Below are 12,248 nucleotides of genomic sequence, written 5' to 3'. Positions count from 1 at the left end.
CCCGGCTCCCAAGAGGCTTCACAATCGCTAACAAGGTTCGGATTTCTCCACTCTTAACAGGTGTTGACTCATTAGTGCAATGTGAAACTGGGCTCTCAGGGTAGATACCCTGGCAGCTGATGTGTGAAATTGTAGGATAAGATGACACACTGGTATTGGAAAGGCGTTTCATCAAAAGGCCAAAGTGTGAGAAATCATATCCTCACTAATATTTCAGCACATTTACACAGTCAGAAGCAGGACTTGTCTCTTAGAATATTATTAGCATTTTCCAGTAAATGGTGGCACAGACATAAATGTCTAAAATAGAGAGTTTTAAAATGTACATTAGCAGTATGATTTTTTAAAATTAAGTCTTGGTTATTATAAGTCTCATAGAAAATATTTTCTTAAAATGTTAGAACACTAAAATCTTAACTAGAAGTGAATATGTATTCTCTTAATAACATGCCAGAATACTTTGGCAGAATTTTTGTAATAAAAAACTGGAAGTGGACTAAATGATCAGTAAGGGCTGCAGAAAAATTTATTTTTACTCTCTACATTTACCTCTACTACTAAGACAGTATCTTTTTCTTTTCTTTTCTTTTTTTGTTGTTGTTTTTCAAGAGACAGGGTCCCATTCATTCTCCACCCGGGCTGAAGCGCAGTGGTGCTATCATGCCTAGATCACTGTAACCTCAAACTCCTGAGGTCAAGTGATCCTCCCGCCTCAGCCTCCTGAGTAGTTAGGACTGCAGATACACACCACCATGCCTGGCTGATTTTTAAATTTTTTGTAGAGATTGGAGTCCCTCCATGTTTCCCGGATTGGTCTCAAACTCCTAGCCTTAAATGATCCTCCTGCCTCAGCCTCTAAAATGTTAAGATTACGGGTGTGAGCCACTGCACATGGCCAAAGCAATATCTTAATGCCTTTTTGAGAGAATACTGTTATACATTTAAAATGAAAGGACCTTTTCCATTTGTGCTCTTTAAGCTGTTACATATTCAGAGTTATTTTTGCCTCTTCAAATAGTATAAATAAAATTAGCTTTACTATTTGCTAAGCATTGATATCGAAATCAGTGTGGCCATCCAACAACCTAAAGCTTGTTTGATATGTGATTACTTTTTCACTTTACTTATTTCTTCTTTTCAGGGTAAATTCAAACTTCAAGCCCTTGGTTTTAAATTAAACTGTTTAAAAATACTTCCTGTAGCTGGTATTTCATGTTGGTGCTTTCACACACTCACTTTTTCTTATAAAGATAAATTAGAAAACAAAGAGAAGTGAAAAGAGACAGGAGCAAAAGGGAAGAAAGGTAAAAGAGAAGAAGAGGCCAGGCATGGTGGCGTAAGTATAGTTACAGCTATAGGAGACTCAGGAAGCCGAGGTGGGAGAATCACTTGAGATCAGGAGTTTGAGTTCAGCCTGGAATCGCCATACTGTCTTCCACTATGTTTGAACTAATTTACACTCCCACCAACAGTGTAAAAGTGTTCCTATTTCTCCACATCCTCTCCAGCATCTATTGTTTCCTGACTTTTTTTTTTTCTTTTGAGACAGAGTCTTGCTCTGTCACCCAGTAGCTGGGACAACAGGCACCTTCCACCACACCCAGCTAAGTTTTGGTATTTTTAGTAGAGACAGGGTTTCACCGTGTTAGCCAGGATGGTCTCGATCTCCTGACCTCGTGATCCACCCGCCTGGGCCTCCCAAAGTGCTGGGATAACAAGCATGAGCCACCATGCCCGGCCTATTGTCTCCTGACTTTTTAATGCTTCTAACTGGTGTGAGGTGGTATCTCATTGTGGTTTTTTTGATTTGCATTTCTCTAATGACCAGTGATGATGAGCTTTTTTTCATGTTTGTTGGCCACATAAATGTCTTCATTTGAGAAATATCTGTTCATAATCTTCACCAACTTTCTGACGGGGTTATTTTTTTTTTTTTCTCTTATAAATTTGTTTAAGTTCCTGCCAGGCTCGGTAGCTCATGCCTGTAATCTCAACACTTTAGGAAGCTGAGGCGGGCAGATCATGAGGTCAAGAGATTGAGAACATCCCGGTTAACACAGTGAAACCCCGTCTCTAATAAAATTTAAAAACATTAGCTGGGTGTAGTGGCACACGCCTGTAGTCCCAGCTATACTCAGGAGGCTGAGACAGGAGGATCGCTTGAACCTGGGAGGCAGAGATTGCAGCGAGCCGAGATCACGCCACTGCACTCCAGCCTGGGTAACAGAGCGTGACTCCCTCTAAAAAAAAAAATGCTTTAAGTTCCTTGTAGATTCTGGATATTAGCCCTTTGATGGTTAGATTGCAAAATTTTTCTCCCATTCTGTAGGTTTTCTCTTCACTCTGATGATAGTTTCTTTTGCTGTGCAGAAGCTCTTTAATTTAATTAGGTCCCATTTGTCAATTTTGGCTTTTGTTGCAGTTGCTTTTTGTGTTTAGGTCATGAAGTCTTTACCAATGCCTATGTCCTGAATGATATTGCCTAGGTTTTTTTCTAGGGTTTTTATGGTTTTAGGTTTTAGGTTTAAATCTTCAATACATCTTGAGTTAATTTTTGTATAAGGAAGGAGTCCAGTTTCAGTTTTCTGCATATGGCTAGCCAGTTTTCCCAACACCATTTATTAAATAGGGAATCCTTTCCCCATTGCTTGTTTTTGTCAGATTTGTCAAAGATCAGATGGTTTTAGATGTGTAGTGTTATTTCTGAGGCCTCTGTTTTGTTCCATTGGTCTATATGTCTGTTTTGGTACCAGTACCATGCTATTCTGGTTACTGTATCCTTGTATTAGAGTTTGAAGTCAGGTATCGTGATGCCTCCAGCTTTGTTCTTTTTGCTTAGGATTGTCTTGGCTATGTGGGCTCTTTTTTGGTTCCATATGAAATTTAAAGTAGTTTTTTCTAATTCTGTGAGGAAAGTCAATGGTACCTTGATGGGAATAGTATTGAATCTATAAATTACTTTGGGCAGTGTGGCCATTTTCATGATATTGATTCTTCCTATCCTTGAGCATGGAGTGTTTTTCCATTTGTTTGTGTCCTCTCTTATTTCCTTGAGCAGTTCACATCCCTTGTAAATTGTATTCCTAGGTGTTTTATTCTCTTTGTAGCAGTTGTAAATGGGAGTTCACTCATGATTTGGCTCTCTGCTTGTCTATTATTGGTGTATAGGAATGCTCGTGATTTTTGCACATTGATTTTGTATCCTGAGACTTTGCTGAAGTTTCTTATCAGCTTAAGGAGTTTTTGGGCTGAGAAGATGGCGTTTTCTAAATATACAATCATGTTATCTGCAAACAGATAATTTGACTTCCTCTCTTCCTATTTGAATATGCTTTGTTTCTTTCTCTTGCCTGATTGCCCTTAAAGTAGCCTTACAGACATACATTTGGCTAATAGTACAGTAGCCCCATTTTATCCTCAGTTTCACTTTCTGATATCAGTTACCACAGTCAGTGGTGGTCCAAAAATATTAAATGGAAGGTTCTAGAAATAATTCAGAGTTTTAAATTGCACACCATTCTGAGTAGCATGATGAAACCTTGAGCTGTCCTGGCCCATCTTGTCCGGGACATGGATCATTGCTTTGTCCAGTGGATCCACGTGGTATCTGCTACGCACCCATTAGTCACTTAGTGGCCATATCTGTTACCAGGTGGACTGCTGTGATATCACAGTCCTTGTGTTCAGGTAATCTTTATTTTACATAGTAGCCCCAAAGCGCAGGAGTAGTGATGCTGTCATATTGTTATTATTGTTCTATTTCGTTATTAGCTGTTATTGCTAATCTCTTACTGTGCTTAATTTATAAATTAAAATTTTTTCAAAGATATGTATGTATTGCAAAAACAATAGTATATATAGGGTTTGGTACTATCCACAGTTTCAGTCATCCACTGAGGGGTCTTAGAATGTATCCCCTTCAAAAAAGAGGGAACTGCTGTATATGAAAAATGCTCAAGATCACCAGGGAAATGCAAATTAAGATCACAATGAGATAATTACCTCCCTGTTAGGATGGCTTTCACCAAAAAGACAAAAGATAAGTGTTGGCAAGGATGTGGAGGAAAGAGAACTCTTGTACACGTTAAAAAAAAAATTCTCCTTTTATTTGAATTCATTATATATTGCCTAGATTGCAATATATAATGTCCATTTATTGCTCCATTCCCTCTGTGATCACCACTTACCAAAACAGTGATTCTTCCTTATTTGAGGCCTCTGACAGAAAAAACTAGGATGAGATTTGACATCACAACCAACACATCCCCAAAGACACAAGTTAAAAACCTATTGATAGGGATCAATATGTATATTAAAACAGTATGTATATCAAAATATTACGTTGTATATACTTTAAATATATAATTTTTTTTTTTTAAGGTGGAGTCTCACTCTTTTGCCCAGGCTGGAGTGCAGTGGCGCAATCTCGGCTCACTGCAACCTCCGCCTCCTGGGTTCAAGCAATTATCCTGCCTCAGCCTCCTGTGTAGCTGGGATTACAGGTGCCCGCCACCAGGCCAAGCTAATTTTTATATTTTTAGTAGAGATGGGGTTTTACCATGTTGGTCAGGCTGGTCTCGAACCCCTGACCTCCTGATCCACCCACCTCGGCCTCCCAAAGTGCTGGGATTACAGGTGTGAGCCACCACGCCCGGCCCATAAATTTTTATTAATTATACTTTAGTAAAGCTGGAAAGAAAGAATCAACACAATAGAGACTACTCAAATCAAAGATGGTATAAAGATAAATGTAAAGGTCAAATTCACATAAAAAAGTGTTGCCAAGGTAGGAAAATAAATAACCAAGAAATAACCAGAACCTGGAAAAACACAAACTAGAAAATGTGGAGGGAAGAAAGTACTGAAATATAAACCAGGAATGTGCTTCAAAAAATTCAGAAAGGATGAAATACAAAACCAGCTTGCAATAAAGAAAAAAGTGTTACGTTCTTTGAAACTACAATAAAAGAGACATGAGTGCCTTATCTTTTAAGCCTTTTAAAGGCATCCAATTTGCTTGGTCTTTAACACATATATCAATGTTACATAATATTATATACATTTTTCTTCACTATCTGCCTGAGTATGATAGTAGGAATAAATGTTACAGCCATGAATTGCTTTTTAATTCTGTTTTCAAATATTGCACATGAGTGTTTGGGTTAGTAAATGGTTGGGTACTGGGTATGCTAATCATACCATTTTTTCTACACATTTTCATCCCCTTGTACACTTTCGGTGGGAAGGTAAATTGGTACAGCCATTATGGAAAACAGTATGGAGGTTTCTCAGAAAGTTGAAAATAGAACTACCATATGACCCAGCAATCCCACTTCTGGGTATATATCCAAAGGAATTGAAATCAGTATGTTGAAGAAATATCTGCACTCTCATGTTCAGTGTAGCAGCATTCACAATAGCCGAGATATGAAAGCAACTTAAATGTCTATTGACAGATGAATGGATAAAGGAAATGTACATATCTCCAGTGGAATATTATTCAGCCTTCAAAAAACAAAGGAAATTCTGTTGTTTGCAACAGCATGAATGAACCATTTTTCCAAATGAAAGAAGCCAAACTCAGAAAGACAAATACTGTGTGGTGTCACTTATATGTGGAATCTAAAAAAGTCCAACTCCTAGAAGCAGAGAGTAGAATGGTGGTTCCCAGGGGCTGTGGTTGGGGTGGGGGGAGATGGGGTGATGTTTCTCAGTGGTCAAAAGTTTCAGTTATGCCGAATGAATGAGTTCTGGAGATCTCAGTGTGGTCACTATAGTTAATAATACTATATTATAAACTTGAAATTTTCTAAGAGAGTAGATCTTAAATGTTCACAACTCACGCATAAAGGAACTAACTATATGAGGTGATATATTAATTCGCTTGTTTGTGGTAATCATTTCACTATGTATATGTATATGTATATCAAAATATTATGTTGTATATACTTTAAATATATAAATTTTTATTCATTATACTTTAGTAAAGTTGAAAAAAAGAATCAACACAAAATTAATAAAGTAGCCTTCCAAAATGTTTTTTTAATAGAGAGAGAATATGAATGAGAATGGGAATCTAAGAGTTACATGAAGGAACCACACTCTGAGTGTTAGTACTTTCTTGTTTAAACTTGAGGTTAAAATTGTAGAGGAACTGGTGAAAGGTGTTTGGGCTGGAGCATACTTGCTCAGTCAGAATTTTCAGTTAGCACGAGGTAATTACCAGTTTGAAGTACCCCTGCTAGGTAGGTCTGCCCCACTGAGGCAGTAGGGGAGGGAGATGCACAGATGGCTCGCCCAAGTCACCAAGAGATGAGGAGAAGCTTGTGCGCAGCAACATTATTTGTAACGGCCAAAACCTAGAGCCAATCCAAATGCCCATCAGCAATAGAAACAGATAAATTATGGTGTGTACATAAGATGGATTATTATATACAATGAAAACACAGGATCGGTTACATAACATAATGAATGAAAGAAGTCAGACACAAAAGAACATATACTCTAATTTCATTTATTTAATTGAAAAACCAGACACAACCAATCTGTGGTGTTACAGCAGAATGCGGTTACTTTGGGGGAGAGGAGGCTATCATGGGAGGGGCACAAAGAGGACTTCTGTGGGTTGGTAATGATATTCTTCCTGTTGTCTGTCTCTACGTCCTCAGGGCTCCGACCTCTGTCATCACTTCTCTCTGTGCACTCCACAAAGACGCATGCATTCAGTTCCTCTGAACACATCTGAGTTGTCATCCCAGACTTTTCTCTCCTAACCTCAGGACAAGCATTTCAAAAAGTCTTCTTCAGAACAGTAATCTCCCCAGATACTCTGGGGGAAAGGGAAGGAAGAAAGCCAGGTTCATAGTCAAGTAATTTTGGGAAACACACTTCTTCACTTGGAAATTCACAGCGTACAGTAACACGTTAAACATTTCTATTTAATTGTGCTTAGACAAATGTCTCTGCAACGTCTTTTTCCTGGGAGTCTTTGTTTTTGCCCTTTCACAGTTGCTGTGGCCCTAGTGGAACATACTTTGGAGACAACTGCTTCTGACCCTTTCAGCCTCCCGTCTCATGGGCACCTGCCTCTTCCCTACTCAGCTGGCTGCCTCACCCACCGCCAGCCTGCCTGATTTCTACTCCCCTCTATGGCCCTTAGCAGCAGTTTGTTTTAGGTTTCTTAAACATCCTGAGCAGAACCAGTCCTTGCCTCATCCCATAGAATAGCTCTGCCGTGCTTTATATTGCCTTTTATTTACCTGTGTACTTACGGGAACCAAGCTAGGTAAAAAATGAAGGACGGGGCTCCCGTGCTATGTTGCTCTCCTAGCAGGTGCTTCACTGAATTGTGTATAGCTGTTATTTGCCTCTCCTCCCCTACCTCACATACCGTGCCTCATCTCTCTGAGAGAGTAAAACTCTCTAATTTTATAGCCTAAGTGCTTAACTATAGGCTCAGTCTGGACCTGGGGCTAGATGGCCTCAGTTCAAATCCAGGGTGATCACTTAGGAGCCATATGGCATTGAAAAGCTACTTAACTTCTTTGAGTGTCAGTTTTCTCACTGGAAAATGAAAACAATAGCCTCTCCTTCATTGGCTTGGTGAGGGGACTTTATGAGGAAATGCCTGTACAGCACTTAGAAGAGTGCCTACCACAGAGTGAGAACTCCTTAAATGTGAGCTTTCATTGTTTTAATTATTACATAATAGTAGACAGACAGATGGACAGATAGGTAAGTAGACTGATGACAGACCTGTGTAATCCCCTATTCTTGGCTAACCACAGCTGCTGTTGTTGACTGAATTGAAATCTAGTGAAATGCCTTTTTTCTTTTTTTTGAGACGGAGTCTCACTCTGTTGCCTATGCTGGAGTGCAGTGGCACCATTTGGTGCAACCTCCATCTCCTGCAACCTCCATCTCCTGGGTTCAAGCAAGTCTCCTGCCTCAGCCTCCTGAGTAGCTGGGATTACAGCTGCCCACCACCACGCCTGGCTAACTGGCTAGTTTTTGTATTTTTAGTAGAGATGAGATTTCACCATGTTGGCCAGGCTGGTCTTGAACTCCTGACCTCAGGTGATCCGCCCTCCTCGGCCTCCCAAAGTGCTGGGATTACAGGTGTGAGCCACCGCACCTGGACGTGCCTTTTTAAATATATACCTAATTCTAACACTGGGCAAATAAGAGAAAAGTATCTCACTAGATATAGTGATATAGTATCTCATCATATGTTGTTTCATAAAGTAGTTCTTGGTGATAGACAGGAAATGTGATAGTTTGTCTTCTCTTTCCACCCTCTGATAGTTATCTCCATCTCTACTTCTCTATGAATTCTCCTTAATTGTTCTTAGCAGCAAAATGATACTAAGTTGATATCCTTTACCCTGCTTTGTTGAGAACATTAGCAGTAAAACAATGTAAACAGTCATGACAGAGTCATTGGCCTTTCTAATTCTGAATGAATCTGCACATCAGTTTCTACAACACTTGTTTACCTCCAAGTATAGTGATATTTTCCATTCCTTAGAAATTTGTTTTTCCGTTTAGGCAAACCTCTTTTGCTTAAATATTCACCCGGAAGAGAATAACTCGACCAAGTTTGGTATTTTTTATCTAGGATGAAGAATAAAACGTCGCTTATTTAATGTTTCTAACTTACAAAAAGAGAAATGTGTGTGCTTCTCTTCCTTATGTGCAGGCGCCTCGTTCAGAGGCTGTCACTGTCCTTGGCTCTCTGGTCTGCTTTCCAAATACCTACCAGGAGATTCCTTTACTGCAGTCAGTGCCAGAAGTAAATGAGGCCATTACAGGAACTGAAGATGTCAAGGTACATAATGCATTTGACTGTATCTCAAGTTTAGCACTTTTTATAATTCTGGCTGTATGATTATCTCTTCCATTAGTATATATTAATCTGCGTATTCCTGAAATTTTGTTGTATCTTTTAAATGTTTCAGTAGGTGTTTTTAGAAGGCTATTCGTGGGCTATACATACGTTAAATTCAGAGCATATTGCTGTTAGACCTTATAGGTATAGCTAAAGCAGGTGTTTTTTGTTATACCTGTTTATTGGGCCTAGGGATCATAATCATGTAGTGAATTGCCTTTGGTAATAATTTTATTAACTTAATTAACTGCATTAGTGCATCAAGTTAATTTATAAGAAATAATGGAAGTAAGCTAAATACTCAGTCACATTGTTGGCCTGATTAAATACTACTAATAATTTGAGATTCTAAATTATTTATTGGCGAATAAAAGTAAGCATTTGTTCTCTCCTCAGCTGACTTTGAGGTAAACAAAAATGCTTTTAGAATCCCAGAATCAATCAAACTATAAAACATAATTACAGTATATAATTCAATGTGCAACATTTAATTCAATTAAAGTAAAAGAAAACCGAGATTTTCCTATCTGGAAGTCTCATTTGCTTTATACCAGAAGCGCTCTACTCCCACGGGCTGAATGGCTTAGGGAGGCCCTGTGGAGACCCCCATCCTCCACCACCCACTCCCCCGAGCCCAGTGTTCTTCTCGCCTCAGGCTCTCACTCATAGATGAGCTCTCTGAGCTCCCTGGTTGAACTTCAGTAGTTCCTGGCTGCCTGGAACATGGTCAGAACATGTGGGAAACCAACTATGACAAAAAGTTTTTATTTTACTTAATTTTGTGTTTTTAGCATTACCTCATAAATATTTTACTGAAGAATGCCACAGAAGAACCAAATGAATATGCAAGGTAAATGTTGAATAAGAGGTAAACTATTTTAGAATTTTAAGATACACATTTATGTGTAAGTAGTTAATGTTACAAAAGAAAACACTTATTCTTTCACATAGCTCTTATACAGACTGAAAAGTATAGGAAGAATGATGCCAGGAAGATGCTTTGCATGATTATTTAAAAAGGTATCATTATTAAGTAAAAATTGTAAAGTGCAGAAGAGTATACATAATACACTATTTTGTGTGAGAAAAAGCAAGATTACAAATATAATCATGTATCCTCTAATTAGTTTTCAAGAAGAAAGAAAGTGAAAATATAAGCCAAATATTTATATAAATATAAATATATAAATATAAATAGTTGGTGTATGTGTAGGGTAGTGACTCTCAACCAGTGACGATCTTTTACCCCAGGAGACATTTGGCAGTGTCTGGAAACATTTTGGCTGCTTCTGCCAGGCATCTGAGGTAGCCAGCAACCTATGACCAAGATACATGAGGTTTTCTGAGCCACTTATGTGATAAAAAGTTTCTACCTCTCCTCCCAAGGTGAAGACCAAAGCTGGGAATGCTGATGGAGGGGAACACCTGTCTCCGATCCTCAATTTCAAACCCCATAAGGTCACCAGAAGCCCAGCTCAGCCTCTTACTCCCTCCTAGGAACGGTTCATGTTCTGCTCCCTCTGTAGCCTCATTCCAAGACAACAGCCCATCATTCCTCACTGCCTTATCAGCTATTTGATGATTTTAAGGGTTTTTTTCTCTTGTATTTTGTATAATTTCTTTGGTTATCTTCAGTAGATGGGTTAGTCCAAATTTCCTAGTCTGCTGTTACCAGAAGCTAAACTGATAATAATTTGCAAATATTAAGCTAACATTGTATTTTTGGATAACCTCAACTTGGTTTATGTGATACCAGACCTGGTTTGGCTAATATTTTGTTCAGGAAAATTGCTTTTATGTTGATGGCCTGTAATATTCCTTCCCCATCCTTCACTTATCAGGTTTAATTATAAGGTTATAAAGTCTCACAAAATGAGTTAAGTACTATTTCATTTTCTTTCATTGGAAGGAGTTTTTACAGAATTAGAATTAATATTCTTGTGTATTTAGTAGACCTTGGTGGTAAAACTACCTAGGTCTAATATTTTCTTGATGAGAAGATTAACCACTGACTCATTCTCTTCAGTGATTTTAGGACTATTAAGGTTTCCTCCTTCTTTTTTTTTTTTTTTTCTTTTTTGACAGTATTGATGAACCAAACTTTTCTAGGAATTAGCCCATTTCACCTAAATTTTAAAATATACTGGTATATGAGTTATCTCTATTATATTTTATCTCTTTCACTTCTATGGTTACATCCACTTTTTAAATCTCTGACACGTTTTTTTGTATCCTCTGATTTTCTGAAGTAGTCTTGCTAAAGATTTGTCAATTTTATTAGTCTTTTCAAAGACTAGCCTTTGGTCTTTGTTCAACTTCTCTATTGTATATTTGCTTTTAATTCCCACTCTCTGCTGTTTTCTATCCTTCCTTTTGTATTCTTTACAATCTTACCTTTAAGGTTATATATTATTTTCTTACCTTTAAGGTTATATATTTAGTATATTAATTTCTCCTTTACAGATATAAACATTTAAGACTACATGTTTATTGCTAGTTACTACTTTGTCTGAATTCTATAGGTATCTTTTTGTTACTGATGTCTTAGTTAATTGCATTATGGATCAAAATGTCTTACAACAGTCTGAAATTGTTGAAATTTGCTTAATGACCTACTAGGTAGTCAGTTTTTGTCAATATCTCATATAAACTTGAAAAAAATGTATGCCCTGTTCTTTGTTGGGCATAGTGTTCTAGTTGTGTTTATTAAATTTTTTTAATCCTGGGCTTCAAATATTCTGTATCCTGTCTGATTTTTTTTCATCAGCTTGATCACCTTCTGGAAGAAAAATGTTACAATCTCCTGCTATTTTGGTGTGTTTATGTATTTCTCCTTATATACTGTCAAATTTTGCTTTATATATTTTGAGGCTATGTGATTAGTTGCATAAAAGTTTAGAATTGTCCTATACAGTGAATCAAATATTTTATATTTTTTTAGTGACTCTTTATTTCTAAGGAGGATTTTTTTTATCTTAAAGACCACTGGTTTAGTTACTTTTAAGTAATACTTTCTATTCTTTTTAATTAACCTTTTTATATTCTTCTTTTAGATATCTTTGCAAAAACTGTATATATCCAGATTTTATAATTTTATCCCATCTGATCTTTATTTTTTAACTGAAGCTTTAGGTTCATTTTCATTTGTTATAATTACTGATCTGTTTGGATATACTTCTTTTATCATATGTTATACTTTATTTTTAATAGGAAAGAAAGATCCAATTAAAAATAAGGTACCTCTTTTATTTCTCCTTTATCTTGCCTTCATTTCCCCATCCCCTGTTTTTCTTTCTTCTTCTTTTTTTTTTTTTTTTTTTTTTTTGGATTTTTCTCCATTCTATTTATTACCTCAATTGTT

General features: G+C 37.3%; 1 protein-coding gene across 1 annotated transcript in view; it reads left to right on the top strand.

Moving 5' to 3' along the window:
- RALGAPA2 (Ral GTPase activating protein catalytic alpha subunit 2) overlaps positions 1-12,248 on the top strand; it is a 321,348-nt gene that overhangs the window by 165,267 nt on the left and 143,833 nt on the right. Inside the window, exons 25-26 of the mRNA XM_025399680.1 lie at positions 8,699-8,827; positions 9,679-9,737. Coding sequence (XP_025255465.1) covers positions 8,699-8,827; positions 9,679-9,737 — 188 coding nt within the window. The remainder of the gene's footprint in view (positions 1-8,698; positions 8,828-9,678; positions 9,738-12,248) is intronic.

The sequence above is a fragment of the Theropithecus gelada genome, chromosome 10, assembly GCF_003255815.1.
Source record: "Theropithecus gelada isolate Dixy chromosome 10, Tgel_1.0, whole genome shotgun sequence".
NCBI lineage: Eukaryota > Metazoa > Chordata > Mammalia > Primates > Cercopithecidae > Theropithecus > Theropithecus gelada.
The sequence above is the reverse complement of the archived record's forward strand: the minus strand, read 5'-3'. Positions and strand labels throughout refer to the sequence as shown.